Below are 24,263 nucleotides of genomic sequence, written 5' to 3'. Positions count from 1 at the left end.
TAGCAAACCGGCTGGCTTCCTGGTCCCTTCTCGTTTCTTCTAGTCAACCGATGCCGTGGACGTCGCCGTAACCACAACCCCTATTTCTGAATGTTATCAACGACATCTGCTTGGCTGATCAGAGAATTGCATATGGCGGCTATTATGGCATTCTCAAAACTACCTTGCTGGGATATCCTTGAACAACAGAGCACGGCAACACGGGCGACGTCCCCTAGGACCAGAGAGTGCAGGGCGTCACCAGCCACAGTCCTCACCAACAGGCTGTACGTGGCAGCTGCATCAGCGGGAAGAAAAAACGCCAGAAGCGCCTGTCGACGCCGGTACCTTTGACGGAGCCCAACCATACTGAGTCCCAAGCTCAAAGGCACAAGCTGTGGTGAAAGGGTGGGCAACGCGTGAGGGGACGGGAATCGAGGCTTGCATAGGCCATCTGGGCCCCATTGGCTGCGACCAAATCGTGGGGAAGGCCTGCAACCACCGACGACGGATTTCTCATGAACACACCACTTACTCAACGATGCAACTATCACCATCCAATTGAACGTCAATGACCTCGGGAAAGCCATGCCCAGCCCACCTGGGCTATCTGCTGCCAATGAGCGCACGGTCTCCCGCTGAAAGATAGAACACCCACTGTCTTGTTGTGGGACTTGTCCAAAGCTGAAGCTTGAATGTTTGGAAGATCAACAGCTTCAACAAGGACAACGAGGGGCCAGCTATCTAGTGCCGTGCTCACTTGTGCGTTGTGTTTCTCGGAGAATGGTTGTTACGGCATCGCAAGCGTGGATGCTCCGGTCGGCGAAGACTACTTGCTCGGCAGCATGTCATGGCATGAGATGGTCTGTTCGCCGAGCCCAACCTCTTCAAAGAGTTGAACGAGCTGGCAGCGACCAAGTCACCTCAGTCCAGATCTGCTCACTGGCCAAAGTCTTGAGATGGCCGTTTAGAGCTTGGCGCTGTGGGCTATTCTCCGCATATGGAGTAGCGACTGTTCCCCTATGCAGGCCAGGACCATTGAGCGTCCGCCATTCTTTTTATGTTGACTTGTGTCAAGTGTTCATTCGTCAACATATCGGGCCTCAACACCAACCCCAGCACGCCAGCACGTGGCCGACAACGCTTCTTTCCTTGATGCCATTCGCGAGCTGGGGCTGTTTATCTGTTCATTTGCAAGGCTTTCGCAACATGGCTCCGCTCTGTCGTCCTGCTGCCCGAAGAGACCCGTATCACTGGGGAGACACTACCCAAAATGCTGACATTGCGAGGTGGACTGCGGGCTGACTGATGATTCCCAGGGATCGCTTTTGGCGCCTGAATCTGGGGTGAAAGAAGGCGACCAGATCAAATCTGTCCGGGGAGGTTTTCCTATGTCTCAGATGCCCATCCATCACGGCTGCTGCCGGTGTCATCCCGCCGCGGGGGGGGGGAGCGGGCGGGGGGGAGTGATGAGCACATATCTTCCTCATACAGAAACTGCCCTGACTTCACCGTAGCTCGGTGTTTGGGGACAGGCGCGCGAGCTCGCGAAAGGGCTTTGGATGGGGCTCCTGGCGATCAAGTGTATGAGACTGGTCTCTGTTGATTTGCCGTGGAAACGCGGCTATTTCATGTGGATGTGTGGAGGATCTCGTCTGATCTCCCGTGGACTGGTCACCTCATACCCAGAGTTCTGCCACACAAGCTGATGCGAAGTCTCCTCAGCTGACGTTGACTGTCGAGGTCTAAAGAAGGCCGTTCTCCTTCACCATCTGTGATCATCCAAGTTGTCGGATGGTGCCCTTGTTATCCTCGAATGCCGCACCCGATGGTTTGGAAAGGCTCTCTGAGCCTTGACCGGCGTGACAGGTGATGATCCTGTGCATTGCGATTTGCCTCCTTGATGGCTCGGTCATGACCTAGACGCGTACAAGTGTACCACCAGCAAGAGGCCAGCTGCGGGTGGCAGCGCACTTGGCCGTCCGCTCGTTCACAGAGGAATTGCTGCTTGTGACGCATCTGACGCAATTGGTGCCGATGCCCAATGACAGGTCTCACGGTTGATCGCTTTGGGTATTCCTTCCAATGTCCACCTAGATATCCGAGCCTGGACCGTTCTGGCAGCGGGTCATCACGGAAAGTCATTGTCGCTTGCGAGGCGAAGTAGTTGTCTTGACTATTAAAGGTGCGACAAGGGCGAGAAGACGGCATGGGGCATGGGACCCTCCTGTCATGGAGTTTCTCGAGGCTTTTTTGTCCAACCTCTGGCGGCTACAGACATATTGATTCCTGTCAAAATGTCATGAGCCGTTATCAAGCACCTGCAAGTAGCTGCAACTTTTTTACCACCTCTTTCCCGTCTGCGGCCGCCAAAGACTATTGGCCAATGGTTCTCCAGCACATGATCCTGTCAAGGTTGCATACCTTACCTCGCGCAGGGAGATACATGACATATCTTACACCTTTCACTTCACAACTACCACACCTCGGTGCTGTTTGTTCATAAGACTTTTCTATGCGCCAACACGTGAGCGAAGCGTAAGCGCGCCCTTCTCACTCTTGTTCTTCTCGACGCCGAAAGGTGTGGGTTGGGTTTCGATAAATGGTTGTCTGCTGGCCAATGAATGCAGGTGGTCGCTGGCACGACATGATTCGTGGAAGTCTCCTCTGCCTCGCTCGATGCAAGGTTTTCCTTTTGTCACTGAGGACCTTTGAAGAACTGCCTCGTGGGCCTCGAGGGAAAAACTCGGAATCTCGAAGAATCGCACCCTCTCGAGCTTTTTGCGTGCTACCCTTCTGTTCAACGTTGCCTTTTTGCTTCTCCTCCATTGGGGTACAATCCGCGATCGCATCAACCAGCCAAGGATACAAGTGGTTTATACAGGGGGGATTGTCGAACCATGAGGAGAGGGTTGCGACTGCATGCGCTACTTATCTCATTGGGTTTTGAGGGAGGGGAATTTGCCGGTTGATGGGTTTTGGAAGATGCCGATTCGTTCGAGTCGTGTGTAATCCGGGAGGGAAAACATCTCTTCGCACCCAACTGGATTGGCTAGGTAGGCTGATGAAACCTTGCACCTTTTTTGTCGCCCGTTCGACGGTATACCAGTCCCTCCATCCCGTGGCGATCGAGGAGGGGTTAGCTATGATGGGGGGATCAACGCCACATTGTCTGTCTATGTCCCTCAAGGTCATACCATTGTGTCGTCGGGACTCGGTGCGAAAGGGTGCCACTTGCTCATAGAGTTTCGCCAAAAGTGTCTCTGATCGAGATCTGTGAACATGGGAATTTTCGAACTTGATGGATAGGAATCTGGGTGATTGACCTGTCTCCTAACCGAGTATGACAGCTTACTCAGATTACAAAGTAAATAAGATCTACAAAAAATGAAATCAGAGTGTTATATCGGCGTTTCTAGACGTGCATGTGTGGCTATGTTCTTTGTCATCTACCGTTTTGTGTTTTTGTTTTCCTTACAGGTTGCGAGCCTTCTTCATATTGATTGCCCCCACGACCTAGACGGCAACACTCACCGAAAACCGGAACGGACATTAAGTGCCCCATTCCCATCATATCCGGTCAATTCGAGTCGAACTTGAGGGTGTAGGAGTGGTAAGCTTGAGGGGTGGTGACACAGCATGAACCATGGGCCAACCATGCTATGTGCGATCTGAGAGAAACAAGAAAGAAAGAGAGGTCAGCAAACTCTCAGTTTTTCTTTTCAACCCCCATTGTTCTCTCTCTGCCAAAGAGCAATGGTGGACAAGTCAATGTTGGTGTGGCATGTGCCACTGCAGGAGCGGGAGGGTGGTAAGTTGCAGACTTGGAGTTTTGAAGGGGTAATACCCATTTCCCTCCCCAAAGCCACCATCATCTATCTCATAGACCGGGGAGTCTACCCGCGCACACATTTCCTCCCACGTCTGTGAAAGCTGCGTCGTGACGTGTTCAAAAAGTGCTGTTGACGCAAGGGATGGGGGGAGGCGGTTCACATGACATTATTGCCCCTTTTCCCCCCTCTCGTCCACATTGGAAACTGAATTGGCTTGTTGGATTGGATGTGTGTTGGTTCAGCCAACAATCGATGGACAGCACCTCACGATGATGCGGGAGTCGAGGCTCGAAGAAACAAAAACCGGCCGCATTGAGGATATGTGGAAGAGGTCCTGCAGGCTTACACATAGCCTCTCACTCAGTGTCCGGTGTCACAACGGCTGAGCCCGCAACGACATAGGGAAGCAATCCGAGTGTTCCATGCGGTGGGCCTACGCCGCTTCAATACATTCATTAGGTCTCGCACTCAGTCTCCCGGTGCAGTTCATGAGCCGAAAAGATTGATGAGGCCGGAGATGCCTAGCGCAATAGCTTCCTACCTCGTAGGGCTTGTGTGACTGTCAATCATGGTGGCGGTGACGTCTATGATTGATGACTGTACTCCTGCCGTCATAGTCCTCACGATTATAGGATGAAATGCGCTGCGATTGACACAGATCGCTCAGCAGTTCTAGACTCAGCAGTAAACAGCAGTAGACTGTGGCAAAGACCAGAGATGTAGGCGGACGCGGGCCGTCGGGAAGGGGGGCTGCATGTATTGAGCGGTTGGCAGGTGTGTTTGCCAGTTTTGCATGTTCCGCATGTTATGGGAAGGTAGGGCATTAATGCAGTGTTGGCGCATGCCATTTTAACTGGGCACACACCGCGCACACACCGGGGAAATGGGATTTGCTGGACATGTTGGAGAGAGAGAAGAATGGTTGGCGTTATTGCGGGAGGGAAAACGTGGGGAAGGCAAGGTGCGCGGTCCGATGCTTGGAGGCTTGGAGGCTTGGGTGAGGTCGAGAGCTGAGGGTAAGGATGAGGAATTATCGTGAGAAGGCTGTGACCAGACGTAAGGTGTCAAGAGCCGCATCAAGTGTTGGTTAAGAAGGAAAGTGCAGAAACAGAACAAGGGGTAGGGAGTTCCTACCTTGGGGTAAATTGAAAGGAGTGTGTTTTCTGTGAGACACGTGCAATACCTCTCTGGGGAGGAAGGAGGAGTCAAGATGGGTAGGGGTGACGTGGTTGGGAAACAACGATGAAATGGACAAATACTGACAGATTGATAGGAGCGATGGTATAAGGAGAAGGTACTCTAGAGTGGAAAGGAGCGATGGTTAGTACAGGACTTCTTGGGTAGTGTGTTCACTGACTGACGGCAATGCCAGCAACGGCATCGCCAGTTCTGAGATTATCAGACATGCCAGAGTCTGCTGTAATACCAAACAAAATCCAACGATTCCAGCCGTCCCAGAGCGGCTTCTAAAGCTTCGTACACTGTCTCTGTTTTGCTTTCCCTTTGACACAATGCCACTTTTGCACATTAGCACATTAGCACATTAACACAACATCACATCACCCCTTTACCACATTAACACACTACCATATTACCACAATAACACATTACCTCACCCCATCTTCCGACTTCATCAATCACCAAGATTTCAAGAGCCACTCGAGATCTGTCATCAAGCTCAGATCTCCCACCTCCCTCGCCTGCCGCAATAACCAGCAAGCCTGGTCATTCCGCTGACACGATTCTAGACACCTTTGATACTCCTCACAAATACAAATGATCTACTCGTAAACTCCTCTTTTATTCCCCAGATGCTACCTGATCAAGCAAGAGCTCCCCTTACCAAATCCCTGCTGAAACAAAACACGCTATATCTCTCAACCTTGACCCGTCCTCCCAACTTAAATTTTCCACAAACACTTCCCAGCATATCGAGATTTTAAACGCCTATACCCCTTTTTCATATGTTGGGGTTAGCATATCTACCGCAAATTCGTGTCTACCAATGCATAGCGCTCTAGCAAACAAATACAAATATATAAACAAGAATAGTAATGGCAACTCTGTCACCGGGTATCTCAAAATCGTAAAGTAGTAGAGAAGACGCAGTCGTAACTTTTGCTGTATCGCATCGCACACGCAGGTTCGTAGGTTTCGGGGAGGGGGGAGGGGGGGGTTGGCACAAGGGTTTTGGTTTTGGTTTGATGTTGGTACAATTATAATTTCTCCCCTGCCTTTCCTCTCTCGCTTTCGCAATCTCGTCTGACTTTTTCTGGTCGTTGGGAAAAGAGGTAGGTAGGTAGTAGGTAGGTAATAAAACATTCAATGAAACAATTTCGCTGTCGAAGAAGGTCGAGTCCGTCCGGTATAAAAGAAAACAACCACTCTTTCCTTCCTTCCAAATCACAAAAAATGGTATGGAGTAGACGTCGACTGACCAGATGAAAATATGATGTGATGACCAATGACCATTCATGATCCCGTCCCAACACAAAAATCCTCACTTTTTCTTCCTTGGTCAAATCTTCTTCTTCTTCCCCCTTCACAAATTCCTCCATAACCAACCCCGTTAAATCTCTTTGACCACCTCACTGAATCCTCCTATCGTTCGGACCTTGACCATACCTGTGTTGCTAACTCCGACGTGGCCGCTTGTCCTGATGATTCCCAGAGTCCAACCCTTCGCTCCTCCGCTTCCTATCATTCCCCCCATTCCGTCCATCACCATGCTGGTCGCTGGGCTGCCTGGGAGGCCCTCTTGAGTCCCTGGGCTGCGGCATGCCTCCGCGTGGAGGGCCTGTCCGACCGGAGCCGTAGTCCTGACCACCACCACCATGCCCATCATTCCTTCCAGGCTGTACCGCATCGCTCCGTGGACCAGCATTGCCATCACTGCGATTGCTGCCACGATGAGTAGGCTCGCGCGGTCCAGCTGGCGGCATGTCCCTTCCCCCACCACCCGGAAGAGATTCACGGCCGGAGCGGCGGGGAGCATTCGGATCCCTATCATCACGGCCAGCACTCGGGACGCCGGATGAAGAAACGCCTGATCGCCTGTGATTGTAGTCCCGTGGCTCCTTGGCGTCGCGGTCACGGTCAGGATTGCGCTCTCGACTGCTAGTCCTAGATGGCCGGTTGCTGCGATCACTCCTATGTTCCCGGCGACTTCTGTCGTGCTCGTTACGGCTTGATCCATAGTCGTCTCCATTCGACCGGCTGTCTCCTACCACCTGAATAGGAACAGGTGCAGCTGGAGCACGGTCGACATTCACATCACGGCGCCCAGAATCCCGCGGGAATGGCTCGGGGCGTTCCTGAACAGGAGTCGTGACAGGAGAAGAACCAGCGAGAATCTGCGCGTCTGAACCCGCCAAGTTAGGACGAGAGCGACTCATCCGCAGTCCAGGACCGCGGTTGTTCTCCATAGACGTCTTGTCAATCATGTTTTGGATGTTCCTAAGCTGTCTCCCACCGGACCTCATGCGGTCGTTAGACGCTGCTGGGCCGGTAGGCGTGGCAAAGTCCGTGTTCAGGGGTGGAGGTGCCTGCCTTGACCCCGTGTTCGGTGCCGACATGGATGGCCGATCAGGTGTGTTGATCGGTGGCCTTGAGTGAGATGCGGTGCCGGAAGGAGTACCCGAGATCTGGTTCAGACGATCTGGGTGGATACCAGACGGGCCAGTGGGTGGTCCAGGAGGCGGGGAGGGTGCGCTGGGCGCTTGCTGATTGGTGATATGCCGCATTCTATCTGGATGAACACCTGCCGCAGGCGCTGTAGGAACAGTGGGAGAGTTAGTTTTCTCAAACTGGTTACCGCGCTGTTGCTGCCGCTGCCGGCCTGCCGCGGGCCCAGTAGGCACTTGACGCTCAGGCGACGCGGGGCGAACTGACTCTGGCACAGAAGGCCTAGTATCGGGACGCATAGACACCCCGTTGGCAGGACCCATTCTGTTTGTGTTCCTACCACCTCTACCTCTGGGTCCGGACGGGGGAGCTCCGGTAGGCATGTCAACCACCGACTGGATGGGTTGGAGCCGGCCGTAGTTGGGATCCTGCTGGTTCAACCTACCATGGTCCGGATCCGAGCGCGGCGGGCCACCAAATGAAGCATCCCTAGACCCCGCCGTTCTGTCATCGCGCTCAGCATTGCGGTCCGAGCGGGGCTGTGATGGCGCATTGTCGATATTCCGATCCTGGCGAGGCTGGGACGGGGCATTTTCAATGTTGCGATCCTGGCGTCCATGAGGCTGGGTGTGATCTGTGTTGCGATCCGGACGAGAGTGTGAGGAGCCATGATCTTGAGTGCGATCCTGACGGGGATGCGATGGTAAGCTGTCTGGACGACCTTCCCGGCTCGTATTATGATGATCCGAGTGACGGTGACGCCCATGTCGCTCATCCCGCGAGTTGTCCGGCTGTGCTGCATTCGCCGCGGAGTGATCTGTTCGTCTGGGCGATTCAGTCCGACCAGGCCGATCGCGGAGCTGATCTCTATGACCCGAACGAGGAGGCGCATCTCTGCTGTCGTTGATGAGCGCGGCTCTAGCTGGGTTGATGATGTCGGGCCGGTCGGCATCCGCAATAGCACGAGCACGATCTGGATGAGTGGGCGGATCTTGGGACGCATTCGATGCCGAACTGTTCTGAGGAGATTGTCCCACTGGTGGTTCTCTAGGTCCTCTTGGATCATGTCGACCAGAAGCATGTGGCGCCCGGTCACGAGGACCACGGGCGTCTCTGTCAGCGGGCGCACCGTGCTCATTCCATCGAGGTGGCAGTTCACTGCGGGTTGACCAATCTCTCTCTGAAGCGCGAGCAGGGTCCCGCGGACCAGCATCAGTGGCTCGTCGATCAGACGAAAAGTCTCGAGGCCGCTCTGACCGTGGAACTTCTGGAGCGCGGAAATCTCTAGCCTCACGAGGACCATGGGGATCGCGAGGATCACGGGCATCACGTGCGTGCGATGGGTGAGAAGGAAGGGGTGGGTGTGCTGGATGGGCATCCCGTGAATCCCTGGCTTCTCTCAGCTCCCGAGAATCACGAGAGTCGCGACTGTCCCTGCTGAAATCACGGGCGTCGCGAGCTGAAGGCTCACGCCTATCGTGACGCGTCGCTCCAAACCTATCGTTGGCGCCTCTTGGGAAAGCAGGCTCGGGCCTAGCCGGAAGATCTGGTTTGTTTGGTAGGCCATGACCAACTGGTGGGAGGGTAGAGAACTTGGGTGGTTCCGGCCGCTCCGGACGCTCATGTCGCTCATGCCGTTCAGGGCGGCCACCAGAAGATGCTGGCCCGGTTGGGTTCGATCGAGAACTGTTCGGCTTTCCAGATGGGCCGTTGGCTGGGCCCACCCTCTGACCAGGTCCATTAGACTCTCGCAGAGGTTCCCGCGGGGGTGGGGGTTTCGGCAGGATGTGCTTTTCATCCCTTGCCCTTGAATCACTCTTCTTCTTGCCTGCTCCGTCCTTGGTAACTTCGCCGTCTTCAACTTCGGCTTGGTGCGCGCGAGAGCCGGCTGGCTTGAATTCTGCTGCGGAGCCACGGAGCCCAGGCGTTGGTGTCGAATCGCCCTTCTGTGTGCATATGGTTAGTGTTGGTCTTGTAATGACGGAGCTGTGGCCACTTACAGCGCCTGGCCTGAATGCCTGAACAAGGATCCATTTCGACTTTCTCTTCTGTAGTTCGGAGTAGGCAGTCTGCGCTGTGACAGAAAGATCAACACGGTGGCCCATTTCGGATTCGGATGCATTCTTGGAAGCAGCTTCACGTTCAGTGATGGTCTTGAGCTGCTCCAGAAATTTGTCGGCCATGAAGTTGATGGCGGGGAAGTAATCAATGACGGACTTGAGAACGGTGATGGCATTGCGAATATGCATCCATTCCATGCCATTCAGGCAAGATCTCAAGGCGGTGTTCAGTTCTTTGTGCCATTTGAACAGCAGATCTTTGAAGGCATCATGCTCGACAAACTCGGTTGGCTTTCCATCCGCGTCGAAAGCGGTTGCAAAACCAAGGTACTGGCGAGTTTTGCTAACCTCCTTCAGGCCCAGGGCCTCCTTTTCGTAAGCATTCTTATCACCATGCCACTTGGACAGGTCGCCAAGGATGAGCTTCAAGAACCGGCCAACATGTTCAGCTTCGCGGACGGTGCAGGTGAAGATGATGGCCCGGAGACGGTTGTGGTTGAAGAGTCGATCGTAGAGTGACATGAGCTTGAAGTTTGAAGTAGAGAACTCGTGCAAAAACTTGACCAGTCTGAAGCAGAATTCGGCATCCAACGGTGAGAGGTGCAAACGGGGTAAGATGCACTCCTCGAGAACCGCGTCCGATGCTGCATCAGCCTTGGTGATGGGCGCTGGAAACCAGCTGTCGACTTGTCTGCCGAGGTGTACTCTAGCTTTGGAGAAACGGGTGAGGCCTTCGTTCATCTCCTTCAAGAGAAGCTTTTGGCGATCCAAGATCTCGTTCCGTTTCTGGGTCTTCTTGTTCATCCCGTGCCGAGTCATGTCCGTTCTGTCCCTCATGACTTCTTCTGCCTGCTTGATGAGTCTGCTATTCTCCACTTGGTAACTTTCCTGGGGGAAGAGTAGGTTGCCTAGGTGGAGTGACCAGAAGAAGACGTAGAACGATGGGCTGATGTATCGCCAATCCTGTTGTGGGAGCACACTGGGTATCTCTTCGATGAGTGGCGCGAGGGCCTCAGCTAAAGACTCTGGCACACGGTTCTCGGGGGTTTTGGGCGAGCCATTCTCAGCGCCATCTGAGCCAGAGGCCCCGTTCTCATCAGCCGCATCCATTGCAACATCACCATCCTCGTCCGCAGCGACCTTGGCGAGCTCGGTTGAGTTGGCGGAGCCCTTCACTTCCCAGCGAATGCTGGACCGCCGAATCAAAAAGGCAAGGTTGGCCTCCAAGCCAAAGTCCCGCATGAGCTGGAGGATGTCGGGGACGAGATTGTTGAAGGTGACGGCATCTAGGTTGCTCTTCAGTAGATCGAGATACTGGAGGAGAATCTGATGGGTGTCGTCAACGACTGTGGCCAAGTATTTGATACGTGCACCGCCTTCCTCAGCATAGATGGCGTTCTGCCGGTACTGAGCGATGTTGATGAGAAGTTGGCCTGCTAACTTGGAGCTCGTCAACGCCCTCATGAGACGCTCAGCGCTGCGAGTAGACGCCGCCCGCTTGTCGCCGAGATTGATCAGAGTCTCACGCCGAAGTAACTCGCCACCCGTCATAGCGTGCAACTGGGCATCCGTGAAGTCAAGGTCGGACACGACACCGCCCATTGACACGACCAGCTCCTTCAAAATGACGAGATCAGTCGAGTTTCCTTGGAGGAGTTGGTTGTGAACATATCGAAGGATTGGAGACGAGTCAACATTGGCATAGCGCTGAAAGACTCTGCCGGAAAACTTGGACAGCGCTTGTAACCATCTGCTCGTGAGCAGAACTGAGTCCTCCTGAGTACGACTTCTCTGTTGGCCACCGAGAGAGCTCAGCACCGACCAGACCAAGACGTCATATCCAAGATCCGTAAAGTACTTGGTGCATTCGACAAAAGCCTCGATGAAGTTGCTGTAGGATTCGATTTGGGAGAGTGAGACTTTGCAGACGATTCCTGGGGATGGATAAGCAATCTTGGCCAGACTCTTGGCCATTTCCGGAATGTTGGTGAGCGACAACCGCTTGAGAATGCTGAGTGTCTCCAATCTGGTCTTTGCAAAAGCCTTTCGAATGGGTTCTAGTCGAGAAATAGACCCTTGGTACCACTCGGCATAGATGTTGTACCGAATGCTGATGGGATATTGCTTGAGAAGGTTCCACACACTGTCAGCCACCGAAGTGTTGGTTTCCCCCAGGCTCAGCGCTGGCACCAAGAGACGTTTGAGAATATCAAGCCACCGGCTGACATTTTCTGGCGATTGATCATCTGCAAGACTTTTGGTGCCGATGCTGCTAAGTTTGGCCATCAGATCAGCATCCAGGCCGATGTTGACGCCCACCACATTCATCAGGGTATCGAAGAGGGTAAACAGATCGTCGACTGTCTGACAAACAGGGACGTTATCAGCCCACTCGTCCCAATAGAACCGGTAGTTGGAGCCGTCGTGATCATTCTTGTCGACGTGAGGCCACTTCAAAGGACGCTTAGGAGGTGCCGTGCTGACCCTGATACTGCCTTTAGTCACACCACTCTGATCCATGTCAGGCATTGCTTTGGGGGGGCAGTCGGTTGACGCCGCTGCCGTCGGGCGGCTCTGGTTGTAGACAACATCGATAGAGTGTCTAAGGATTCGGTGAAGCAAGGTCACAGTTTCCGGATCGGCCTCAAGAACCCAGTCGTGTCGTCCAATCATAAAAAGCGCCTCTGGAAGAGCACCGATGATAAGAAGACAGTGGAGAAGATGAAGCTTTTGGTCCTGAGGCTTGGGGAGCTTCGGCTTGTCTTCCGTAGAGTCCGCACCCTTCATTTCCGTATCGGCCTTGTTTGAAGCGGCATCGCGGCGGGAAGAGTTGATGGGCTGGCCGGAGGGGCCCTCGTCCGGTAGAGCACCAGCCATCATCAGAGCATTCTTGGCGGCGCCAGGGCGATTAGCCCTTTCTTTGTCCTCCAGCTCCTTCATTTTTTCGGCTCTAGTTTCCTCCATCTCCTCGTCGCGGGGCCAGATAAAGTTCCAGATATCTGTCAAGGATATGAAACCCACTTTGATCAAGAGTGCTGTGAGGTACAATAGGTTGGCGGGAAGGGTATCTTCTGGGTCTCTGGCATCCGACGTGTAAAAGCGCAACTTGAAGCCAAGCATCTGAGCGGCGTCGCGGTTACCGCAAGGCGGAAGTGTTCTGGTGATCCTAATCCACTCCTGCTCAATCTCGGATTCTGCGTTCTTTGCAGCAGTGCCGTTCGCCAGTCGTTCTTCGTCGGCAGCAGTAAGCTGTCTACCACCCAGTTCAAAGAAGGCGTCGAGTTTGACTTGGCGGGCCCTCTCCCAGAAGGCGATATCTCGTTGCAAACGCTGGGCCGCCGCCATCGCATCCTCCTCCTCACTGTTGAATGGACTCTCGTGATCTGGGTGGGCCCATAATGGAAGCCCGCCAACGTAGGTATCAGTTGGCAATGTGAGTTGGCTTCGCGGCCACCACGAGCTGAAGCGAAGAAACTTGATGAAGAAACGGAACTGCTTGACCAGAATGGCGGCAAACACATCCAATGTAATGTCGAGAACTCGGCCGGGATTCAGATCGAAGGTCCCAATAAGGCCCATAACCTTGTTAAAAGTATCCTGTACAACCTCCGAAGAGGCCGGCTCGTTGGAACACGTGGTGAAGATTTCCGTCACTAGCTTGGAGAAGCCCTCGGTTTCCTCACGCAACAGGTTGTAACTTGCCTGGCGGTAGAGCAAATTGGTGGAGGTGCGAATACTCATTCTAAAAAAGGTGTCGCGAACCAGCTCGAGAGGCGCCAGAACTGAAGGGTCAAGAGCGACGCGCATAAGGGACAGAGAGACCCCGCTAGCCATCATGAAATCCTGAAACTGCTGTCGTACGGAGTCCGTCTGGGTGTCGGAATAACTGCCAACTGTGTCCAAGAACAAAGTATGCGGGTCGAAAGCCCCAGCTTCGCGCTCCTCCTCCGACGGCTCAGGCCCCAGGATTTCCCTCACGACACCGCCAGCGTCGGCGCCGCGTAGCCTGCCGGTGTTGACTGACCAGACAAGCTCCTGGAAGATGGAAGCGACCTCGGTAAGATCCTCGTCCTCGCGAGATTGGACACCATGCTCGATGATCTGTTGGCGGGCGCCCTTGCTCCATCTGCTAATGCAGTCGTCGGTGACGATGGTATAATCCTCATCAACCAGAATGGGAGATGGGGGTGCTGACTGGGGTGCTGGTGTTGGGGTGACGGTTGTCGTCAAAGGAGGTAGAGGGGTTTGCGAAGAGGCACTCGATGGTCGAGCCATGGTTGGAGATATTGAAGCCGGAGCGCTTGATGATGGAGGAGGCGCAATATGAGATTGAGAAGAGTCGCGACGATTCTCTCTCCGGAGGTTTCTGTTCCCACCACCGCCGCCACCTGCTCCTGCCCGATTGTTGCGGTTGCCCCCATCAAAGCTTCGGTCGTGCTGCCCTAGTGAGGTATCCTGAGGACGATGCGGGGAAGGTCTAGATGACCCCGAGTCTGGTGGGACCCGATCTTTTCTCTTCCTCTGCGGGCCCATCATTAATTGTGATATCGAAGGTATCGTATTTGGGTCATTTATTGGTGATGCGGACTGCAATCCGCAGGCGCTGTCGCGCTAGCTCAACGATGCAAAAGTTATACCTATCAACACCTTAATGTGTATTAGAATTCCGAGATGACAGGCAAGATCGTTTCGCGGTACTCATATCGCAGACGGGGTAGATGTGGTTGAGCTCTTCGACCCCAAGACAACAAAAAAGTGTCCTAGGCAGGCAAAGATGGTACAATCAGCAATTCACGTACCGAATGGACCGAGACGAAGTATCGTTTGCAATGCTTTCTGAAATTCCTTTGATTCGGCCTCACCGCATAGAGGGAGGGAATTGGGCCGATGTATTGATTGCTGCTCGTCGGCGTCGCTGGCTCGAGTTGGATGTTGGTGAAGGATAGAAGTTGGTGATTCGCGTGAGAATCGCCAAACTGCAAGCTCGTGGTCGTGGTCGCTGCGTTCTGCTGCAACAAAAGCTTGGCAGATCAAAAACGGCAGCCTTGTTGGGTGAGGCTGCCAAGATAACAAGGTGGGGCTGATAGGTCGAATTGGAGGTTGGTTATTTTTGTAGTAGAGTACCTGGCTTTGGGTGACAGTCATGCGGTGTTTGCGAGTACTGTCTACCTGGTCGCAGTCCAACAGCCAAAAGTCGGGGCATCTGGGATCAGTGCGCCTCTGCCCCACTCTAAACCACCAAGAAAAGGCCGATTGCCGGCGATGTTCTGCCCAGAACCTTGCCCGTTCTGGCCCTTCCAGCGCTTTGGGTAGCAGAACAGAGTGCCCTGGATGGGTGAATGGAGAATGGAGAGAACACCCTCTCGATCAATCCCGCGTGTGCCCGTGCCAGAGATGGGTGCTAGCGATGGCGCAATCCACGCTTGCGGCTCCTGCTGTGCAAGCACGTTCCCATCCATCCACCCACGCGGATAACTTGATGACCGATGACTGTTCCTGACCGTGGGTAGGGGGCCATGCATTGGAAGCCTCCTGCATGCACTTATATTATGAAGAGCCTTTTTTTTTCTTTCTTTTCTGTTATGATTCCCGAATTTCCATGACTCCTTCTTCATTGATCTTTTCCCGCCCTTCTGGAACAACCCCTCTGTTCCAACTCTAGCCCCATTTGTGTTTCTGGTTTGACACATTCGCTCTTGTCACTTACAGCCGGTCTTTTTCATCTTTTCCACAGCACATACCTCACCCATCATGCCGTCACACATCAGCGTTGAGGGCGAGAAGCCAGTATATGGTGAGTCAGGTCAACCTCTGGCTCCTTTTTTTGACCTCCCATAAAATCAAGACCGGTGACTGAATACTTCCAAGAAAGAATCACATCTCAGCCTGAGAATCCGTTCGCTACCCTCATCCCGGACCAGCAAATCGCCATTATTCCATCCTTCACCCTCGAGTCTGGAGTGACTCTGCGAAATGTACCTGTTGCCTACACCACGAGAGGCACTCTCAACCCGGAGGGCGACAATGCCATGGTCATCTGCCACGCTCTCACTGGCAGCGCCGATGTGAGCGACTGGTGGGGCCCTCTGCTGGGCCGGGCAGGGAGAGCCTTCGACGTAACTCGCTTTTTCATCGTATGCATGAACAGCCTGGGGAGCCCATACGGAACCGCCAGTCCCGTCACCGCCAAAGACGGAGATGCCTCCAAGGGCAACTACGGACCAGAATTTCCCCTCACCACCATCAGGGATGATGTCAGGCTTCACAAGCTGCTCCTAGATGAATTGGGCGTCAAGCAGGTGGCAGCCGTGATCGGCGGCTCCCTCGGTGGCATGTTTGTGTTGGAATGGGCCTACCTCGGCAAGGAGTATGTGCGGTGCGTCGTCCCCATCGCCACCTCGAGCCGACACAGCGCCTGGGGCATCAGCTGGGGGGAAGCCCAACGGCAGTCCATCTACGCCGACCCCAAGTATGAAGATGGGTATTATTCCTATGAGGACCCACCCGTCACCGGTCTCGGAGCCGCGCGCATGGCCGCCTTGCTGACGTACCGGAGCCGAAACTCGTTCGAGGCACGATTCGGCCGCAACACCCCGGATCCCTCCAAGCGGCAGGCCATCCGCGAGAGGCCGGACCCCACCACCCCGTCCGAAGCCCATTTCCACATCCACAATGACGGGCACAAGTGGAAGCGATCCCCGCCCCGGACCAACAGCCAGAGCGAAAATATCCCGCTTTCGCCTTCTTCCATCAATGGGAAAAGCAGGGCAGACAAGGCTGCAGAGGCGGAAGAGGCAGCCCCTGACCCTCAGTTTCACGGCCCAGCCAAGGAGAGCTTGACAGGAGGAGAGGTTATGCCCGCGCAATCCACTTACTTTTCCGCGCAGTCGTACCTCCGCTACCAGGGACAGAAGTTCGTCAAGCGCTTCGACAGCAACTGTTACATCGCCATGACCCGCAAGCTGGACACCCACGACGTGAGCCGCGACCGCGCCCCGACCGTTGCCGAGGCGCTGGCTTTGATTCAGCAACCTACTCTTGTTTTGGGTATCGAGAGCGACGGGTTGTTTACTTTTGCGGAGCAGGAAGAGCTGGCGGCACATATTCCTGATGCGAGATTGGAGAGGATAGACAGCCCGGAGGGGCACGATGCTTTCCTGTTGCAGTTTGAGCAGGTGAATCGGTATATTCTTGGCTTTTTGAAGGAGGTGCTCCCAGATATTATGGAGAAGGATGTGGGTGATCAGGGAGTGGAGGAGGAAGGGGTTGGAGTTGTGACCAAGAGCAGCACGTTTGGGGAGGCAGAGGTGGGGGATATCACTGCTTGGTAGGAAGATAGATGGGGGAAGGCAGTTTGAACTTTTCAACAAGGCAATACAGCATTGGATTTGCGTACTTTGGCATGTCTATCTTAAACCTGTGCTGCCATTCTTTCCACTTGATGTGAGGTTTGAGATTCACTACTGCCAGAACCCTAGTACCTTATACCACAGGCAGCTGGACATTTTCGCAACAACAACAACAACGGTTTTGCTAAACTTTTGTCGATTCGAAGCTGTGCTATATCGTGGGTGGGATGATGCAGCATGCAGGTGAACAGACACTTAAACGTGGGGTACATATAGATGGGGTGACCTTCCCTCTTCCCCGCGTAAAACGTGCTGCATAAGAAGCTGAGCAACATGTGATATTTCGGAGGTGTGTCTGGTGTGTGGGATCTTAATCCCTTGACCTGAGCATCTCATTTCTGCTCTTGGGAGAATGATGAAGAAGGGCTGGCGACATCGGAGGGCAATGGTATGACGTAGGGTTGTCTTGAAATCAGCCTTGTCATCAGTTTTATTTAGAGCTGTACTTTACCAGAAGGATTGTCCTCAACAGAGGGCATGTCTTACCAAGGTAGTTGATTTTTACAGTTGGCATTGACAGTTTCAGCATCAAGTTATGCGTCCATTACTATCTAGCCATTAGCTAACCAATCTGCGGCAACACACTTCTGCTGTGCATGTGCGCAAAGAGTAAGGGGGGTATATAACTGAACTGAACTCAACCGAACCGCGTGACCTATCCTTCCGTTTTCCCACATGTCCCAGGAATCTGTCAACTCCTTCAAAGCGATGCTCCGTAAGCAAAATTAATTACACACGTTTCTCTCCTCTCTCGCGGCCGCCGGCGTAAAAACACTGCATTCTCCCTGCGTGCCACAACTCCACCCTGTCTTTGGAATAGGACCTATGTGAAGGCTCCTACACCTCCCGTGACACAAACGGCGCAAAATCTCTCCTCTGCCCGGCCTCATCCCCACCTCTGAATCTTTCCAAATCGTCACTATAATCTCCATCAACCTCCATGAACACATCCTCTGTTGATCCCTGCCCCTGCTGTGGCTGAACGGAGGATGTCGCCCTGGACAACCTCCTCTTGATCATGCTCCTGAGATTTTCCTGCCCCTGGCTACCATCCTGTGGCTGACCCCGACTCCTCGTCACATCTCTTTTCGCCTTCAGGATATCCTGATACGTCTGCAGTACCGTCTTGTCATCATCTGTAAGTGACACGCAAAACCGCTGCAGCACGACAAAGTGAACCGCCTGGACAAGATCAAGTCCAAACATACTCATCAGGTATGCCGTCACAAAAACGGCAGAGCGGTCGTTTCCCGTCTCACACACCACCAAGACCTTGCCTTTCCTTTGACCAGTGGGATCAGAGCGCGCGGCAGCGATGAGGTGAGCATTGATTTTTTGGGCAGCTTGCCCGAATAGTCCGATCATGCTCTGCATGTGAGGAACGTCAACACTGTCAGCCGCTATCCCTACTTCTTCAGCGGCGCGCTGGATGCTTCGAAGAATCCCCTTGTACCGAGCGTCCGCGACGCCAAAGATGAGCGTTATCCCTTTCTCTCGAAGAAAGTCATGATCTTTGACGCTGCTGGCGGGACCGAGGTAAAGAAAATTGAGGATGGGCTGAGCCAGCCGGCGGTGGGCGTACTGCCAATGGAGAGACGGATCGATAGCTCGCTCGGTGTCGAGGTGACTAAACAGCTCCCGGAGCTCCTCCTCTGTGTAATCACCTGCACCAGAGGAATTGTTTAAATCCGAGAAAGGGTCGATGGACAGAGTTGGGTTGCCGGACCGTCCTGGGAGAACGGGAATATGAATATATGGGGGTTCAGGGGCGCGACGCATGGTTTGTGCCGAGCGGACCACTCCTTCGGCGATGGGCGATTTTTCCCGTTCCATGTCCATTTCAATAGGTTGTTGTGTGTTGATTCCTTACGAGATCGCAACGAGAGGTCTCAAATCAGATAATGCGAATTCAAAGCAGAAGAGTTTGACTGAAGGCTTGGGGTTCTGGAAGTGAAATCTTGACAAGGCACTCCGCTGGCCGACTTTAATATGAGCTCACCAAGGCTGCTGGTGTGTCTTTTGGCAGAGAGAGCTGCCAGGCTATGGGATATGATGGTGTCGCGCCACGTAGGTATATAGTGAGCCCAAAAAAAATCTCCTGGTAGAGGATTACTGAAGTCGACGGTGTGAATTGGTGAGATGAACGTCCGCTATGCTTGTGGCTCTCGACTCAAGTGAGATGCAGACCTAACCTGCCGCAAGGGAACACTTGAGTGGCAGGCAGCAGTGTGGGGCGGCGGCATGTCACCTGCAGCTTAGCCAGTCCAGAGACTTTATACCACAAGGGGCGCAGTGAAAGAAGTTGGGAGCTTTGATGCACCGTCTTACATAAAAGGATAACGTCTCCAACTCGATATAGAGAGAACCACCTAAAAGAATGCTCATCTTCATTAAATCCACCCAGGATGTGCTGTTCAGTTGAGGAGTCGAGAGTCATACCCAAATCTTATGGAGGAGTTGAATTAGAGCTTTTCAGCTGGTACCTTGCATCGTACTTCGTTGGACAACCAAGTAAAAACATCGACAACATGGGCACCGCCTCAGGGCATTGCATTCAGGGTAGTAACGAAAGCATGCTCGGCTCAACCAAGCAGGTCTATCTGTGTGCAATGCAGCCAGGCGCTAGAAGCAGCATTTCAAGCCCAAAAACTCTTCTCAGAAACTTGACCGACATGATCTATACTCTTTTCGTCGGCGTCGACTCTTTGGCCAAGGGTGACGTTATTTCGGGCGTCACCGACCTCGATTCCACACGAGGTCGTGTTTTGCTGGCCGAGCCTAGCTTCTTTCGCTTCTTTTCAGACGCCGTAGAAGATGTGCTTGCCTTTCGTGCGACACCGAGATATTGGTCGTCAACCTCGAGCGTCGGTGTCGTGCTTCGCGATCCTGGTGTTCCCAGGTTCATGCTTCCTCTTCTCATGGTGCCACTCCCGCTCCTCGTCCGCTTGTGTTCACCCAATACTGCCGCATGGCGAGGGTGGTGTGGATGATGGGCTACCTTCTCGGGATGGTGCTGCGACGGTTTGTCCACCACCTTGCGCCAGGGAAGCCACCAAAGCCAACCCCCGTGTTCCCTTCGCAGCCTGAGGTCCCTCTCCTTAAGCTTCACCCTCAACAAAGCACGCCTTTCGTTCTCCCTTTCCCAGTACTCCGCCCTGTACAACTCCCAGTTCTCCCGGAAGCTGGGCGAGAACGGCTTCGCCAGCAGCAGAAGCTTGACATAATCCCCACCCGGCGCCAGGTCCTCTTCATGCCCCCCCTTTTCCTCATCCCAATTTGTGACATGTACACTTGGATGCGAGTCCTTGCTCAAATTCAACTCCCTATCCACTTCCCTCAACACGGTCGGGTCCACAAACCGGTAAGAACTCCCATTGTTCGAAAACACACCATACGTCAAAAACCAGCCAATTGTGCTCAGCGCCTCCTTCCACCACGGCCTTTTCATAACCACCAACTTACAGTTGAACCCCCTCAGCCCCCTGTTGCTGACCGTAAACCACCTTCTCGGCCACCTCACGCCCCTTTCCCAGATCCCAGTCAGCCAGACGAGCAGTCCGGTCATGACGCCACCTAGGAAGCACATCCTTTCTGTTGTTTCCACCATCCAGTATACCGACCCGCCCACGCCCGAGCCGTCTTCTCTTGGTGCCAGAAAGAGTGCGTACCCAAACCCAGCCGTCCATATCGTGAGCAGCGAGAGAAAGAAAGTGTGATGCCGGCGCCGGGCGCGGAGCTCGAGATACTGCACGCGCAGGGAGGCTTCTAGTATCAAAAGGTTGAGGTAGATCATGGATGGGGAGGACGGCGTGTGGGAGAGGGGATCTCCCGTTGGCGACGATGACTTCTCATCTGCGCCTCCTGGGCCCGGTTCGGCAGTAACACCGCTTGTTTTGGAGAGGTCATTGCGGGAGGTGAGGCCGGCCGCAGAGGAGAGGGGGGCGCCTTTGACAATGGAGTCAAGGGTATCGGCCATGGTCTAATTCGTTCCGGCCGCCGGATGGGGGGGAAGGGCGGGGAGCGGACCGGAGGGAGACGGAGTCGGGAATCGAACTCCGAAGGTGAGGATTGCGTGTTCGTTAGGATTTCGGTTCAATCAGTGTTGTTTGCACGCGGCGGGCGCGTGGCGCTTGTTGGTGGTCGTTGAGAATCTGGAATTTCTCTAGGTTACCTAAGGTAAGGGGGGGTGGTAGGCAAGGGGCTGGCTGAGCTTATCCCTATGCGCAGTCAACCAGCCAGCGGTCAGCTGTTGATAGATAGGTAGAGAGCCCCAACCGCGTCAGAGGGCCGTCGCAGTGCAGATGCACCTAATTCAAATTGCGCAGTTATGCCGGAGTTTGTATATCGCCGAGTCGTTCAATGTCATGGATGCATATCTATCTGGTCGCGTTATTCGTCAGGCTGGTGGCCGGTTAGGTACAACAGCAAACTTGAGGGTTGTTGGAAAAAGACTGGGGCGGTGTTGAGCTTCTCACCCTCGGTTGGACCCGGAATTCTTCCTTTTGGCTGGCCGCTCGCTCTCGATTCTCGATTCTCACAGGGGTCTGTCCCCAGGCAGTCTCCAGTCTCGGCTTGCAACGTCATCGTTCGGGTACTTTTGGGAGAATGGTTAGCGGCAAAAACAGGGGACCACTCGCCCGCATTACCATTGAGCTCCCAGCCTGCCACTGCTTGGCCTTCCCCCCATGTTCCCATGATCGGGTAGCGGAGCGACGTAAAATCCGATCGCTGGACATTGTTGAGCAAGCGGTCTGGTTGACTGGGGAATTCGCTGTCGGAGGAAGCGGAATTTACACCTCTTCTATCCCGCACTTGTCTGCACCGGACACGCCATCCCGACACAAATGCAGGAGCATTGTATAAGGGGCGCTGTCCCGACGCGCTCCTCCAACCGTCACCATGCTCAAGTCTACTAACCCTACAAGTCTTTTGCTGCGTATTCCTAAGCTCGCCTCGTCCGTGTTTGCCGGTCCGCCCTCAGAAAAGACTGGAACAGCAAGCCCCTCAAAGGAGTCGAGCAGCCGAATGTCCACCGAATCGGTCTCTGCCTCTACGGATACTTCTTCCTCGATCCCGCCACCTACAACACAACCTCTCCTTTTCCCTACGCACCGCAAAAAGAACCCGTCGCATCAATATCACCCTCAGCACCACGCTGAAGGTGCACCGAGAAAACACACGCCCAGAATGATGGCATTTCCCCTAGGTTACAAGGAGGCGGCGCATCAATGGGTGTGTATTCCCGCTCCAGCAGCCAACACGGCGCATCAGTGGACAAGTGGCTGACGAGCATGCAGTGGACTAGCCTATCATCGCGACAAGCCGAACAGAATGTACTCTCATTTATTCCTCACGTTCGCGAAGCCACCGGCCCAAGTGTCGGCGCGCGCCTTCTAGATCTCGCCAACACCGATCCTTTCGGCCAGCGAGTCTGGCGATCATCAATGGTGCAGCTGTCGGGGAAGAACCGTGCCCTGAATGAGTTCTCAATCGAAAGAGAGGGCGAAGATGTGGACAACACCCTCGTCATGCTGCACGGATACGGCGCCGGGCTGGGTTTTTTCTACAAGAACTTTGAACCCCTCACCAGATTACCTGGTTGGAAATTATACGCGCTGGATATGCTAGGGATGGGCAACTCCTCCCGCCCGCCGTTCAAGGTCCACGCCAAAACACAAAAAGAGAAAATCGCCGAGGCCGAGAGTTGGTTCATTGACGCGCTCGAAGAATGGCGCAAGATTCGCAAGCTCGAAAAGTTCACATTGATGGGCCATTCAATGGGCGGCTACCTCGCCGTTTCTTACGCCCTCAAGTACCCCGGCCACCTCAACAAACTGATTTTGGTGTCTCCGGTGGGGATCCCGGAGGATCCCTGGGCAGTCAACGCCGACATGCCCGAGCCCGAAACCTCCACCATGGCAGCCGAGTTCACCCAGGACCAGGAAAGCATCGTCCACCAAACCCCCGCTGGCCAAAACGCCGAGTATGTCAACGCGAAAGCCAGCGACAAGGAATCCGTCGCTTCCCAGCCCAACACCTCCACCACGCCCCCCAAGCGACCCCTTCCAGGGTGGCTGGTCTGGCTCTGGGACGCAAACGTCTCCCCGTTTAGCATCGTCCGCTTTGCCGGGCCGTTGGGTCCCCGGTTCGTCTCGGGGTGGACAGCCCGCCGGTTCAACCACCTGCCCTCGCCTGAAAAGCAAGCACTGCACGATTACTCTTATGCTCTGTTCCGCCAGCGTGGGTCGGGCGAGTATGCCCTGCCGTATCTCCTCGCTCCGGGGGCGTATGCCAGATCACCAGTCATCAACCGCATTCAGGACGTCGGCCGGCAGGTCATCTCCCCCAAGACTGAAACCACCCCAGAAGTACAAGAGCACGGTTTCCCGATTGTGTTCATGTACGGAGAAAACGACTGGATGGATGTTGCTGGGGGGTATGCCGCCCAAGAAAAGATCAAAAAGAGAATAGAGAAAGAATTGCTAGAGGAAGGGGGAGCGGAGAAGGAGAATGGGAGTGTAAAGGTTGTTGTGGTGAGGAAGGCGGGGCATCATCTTTATGTGGATAACCCCGAGGAGTTTAATGAGGTTGTGAGGAGGGAGTTGAAGGAGACGATGATGGTGAATCAGAGGAGAAGGAATTAGGGGGTGGGGTGGGTATAAACTAGAGGATGGTGTGCTTATGGAAGACTAAGGGGATGCATGGTAGCGGCGTTTTACTGTTTGAGGAGGGACCAAGGGCATGGGATGGGTTGTATTTTGGGAGTATTAGCAGCATAGGGAGGGATAGCGGTCAGGATGGTGCAGACAGACAAGGATGGTTCTATATGAGGATGATGAGGGGAGGTTATGGTAGTAGACAGGGATGAGGTTTCTGGCAGGTTGGTCAGGTTGGAATTAGAGTAAAACCAACTGGGTGTTTTGTATGGGCGTCTATGATGAGATGGATATAGTAATTTTGGGGCATCTATATATAAGGTAGTGTTCTCATTGGTTTTGGCAGCTGTAGCCAACAAAATTACAAACTACCTACAGTTGGTTATTGGAAAGACATTGCTACTTGCTCAACATGCCACGGTTAGTTACCTGCGCTGATTCTTGGTCAACGTGGAAACTGACTGCATTTCGAGGCCCCGTCTTATGTTGAACGATCTGCTACAAGTTATACATCCACGCATCGCAAGTTCGAGCATCACCGCCGGGAATGATAACAGCAAAGCGGTGTAAAAAATGCAGCGTAATTAAAAAACAAACACAATAATAATTTTTAACTTGATAAACAAAGTGTAACAAAAAAATCTTCAATACGATACTGTTCCCTCCCGTTCTCTTTGCCAATGGTCTTCCGTCTCTCTCTAT

At 53.8% G+C, this 24,263-nt stretch overlaps 6 protein-coding genes across 6 annotated transcripts; 2 read left to right on the top strand and 4 right to left on the bottom strand.

Annotated features, from left to right (window-relative positions):
- Positions 1-3,333: 3,333 nt before the first annotated feature.
- RLR1 (THO2 plays a role in transcriptional elongation) lies at positions 3,334-14,032 on the bottom strand (the record flags this gene model as incomplete). The annotated part of the gene is given in 4 exon segments (XM_062886744.1): positions 3,334-3,650; positions 3,827-4,491; positions 4,502-9,382; positions 9,437-14,032. 2 exon segments carry the CDS (start codon positions 14,030-14,032, stop codon positions 6,446-6,448), a joined length of 7,533 nt encoding a protein of 2,510 aa, XP_062749891.1. The 3' UTR covers positions 3,334-3,650; positions 3,827-4,491; positions 4,502-6,445.
- A 736-nt stretch (positions 14,033-14,768) lies between these two features.
- QC762_0023970 (uncharacterized protein) lies at positions 14,769-17,112 on the top strand. The gene is made up of 2 exons (XM_062883127.1): positions 14,769-15,290; positions 15,365-17,112. Exons 1-2 carry the CDS (start codon positions 15,248-15,250, stop codon positions 16,825-16,827), a joined length of 1,506 nt encoding a protein of 501 aa, XP_062749889.1. The 5' UTR covers positions 14,769-15,247; the 3' UTR covers positions 16,828-17,112.
- On the bottom strand, positions 16,311-16,900 carry QC762_0023980 (uncharacterized protein; the record flags this gene model as incomplete). The annotated part of the gene is made up of 3 exons (XM_062883128.1): positions 16,311-16,331; positions 16,372-16,603; positions 16,893-16,900. The coding sequence occupies 3 exons, from the start codon at positions 16,898-16,900 to the stop codon at positions 16,311-16,313; spliced, it is 261 nt and encodes an 86-aa protein (XP_062749890.1).
- Positions 17,113-17,742: 630 nt separating the features above from the next.
- On the bottom strand, positions 17,743-18,744 carry QC762_123260 (uncharacterized protein; the record flags this gene model as incomplete). Its single annotated transcript, XM_062886743.1, has 1 exon — positions 17,743-18,744. The coding sequence occupies one exon, from the start codon at positions 18,742-18,744 to the stop codon at positions 17,743-17,745; it is 1,002 nt and encodes a 333-aa protein (XP_062749888.1).
- An 838-nt stretch (positions 18,745-19,582) lies between these two features.
- Positions 19,583-20,881, bottom strand: SPO7 (Nem1-Spo7 phosphatase regulatory subunit; the record flags this gene model as incomplete). The annotated part of the gene is made up of 1 exon (XM_062886742.1): positions 19,583-20,881. The coding sequence occupies one exon, from the start codon at positions 20,879-20,881 to the stop codon at positions 19,583-19,585; it is 1,299 nt and encodes a 432-aa protein (XP_062749887.1).
- Positions 20,882-21,274: 393 nt separating this feature from the next.
- QC762_123240 (uncharacterized protein) lies at positions 21,275-23,971 on the top strand. The gene is made up of 2 exons (XM_062886741.1): positions 21,275-22,137; positions 22,203-23,971. The coding sequence occupies exons 1-2, from the start codon at positions 21,805-21,807 to the stop codon at positions 23,547-23,549; spliced, it is 1,680 nt and encodes a 559-aa protein (XP_062749886.1). The 5' UTR covers positions 21,275-21,804; the 3' UTR covers positions 23,550-23,971.
- Positions 23,972-24,263: the final 292 nt, after the last annotated feature.

This window comes from Podospora pseudocomata (assembly GCF_035222375.1).
Source record: "Podospora pseudocomata strain CBS 415.72m chromosome 1 map unlocalized CBS415.72m_1, whole genome shotgun sequence".
NCBI classification, from domain to species: Eukaryota; Fungi; Ascomycota; class Sordariomycetes; order Sordariales; family Podosporaceae; genus Podospora; species Podospora pseudocomata.
The sequence above is the reverse complement of the archived record's forward strand: the minus strand, read 5'-3'. Positions and strand labels throughout refer to the sequence as shown.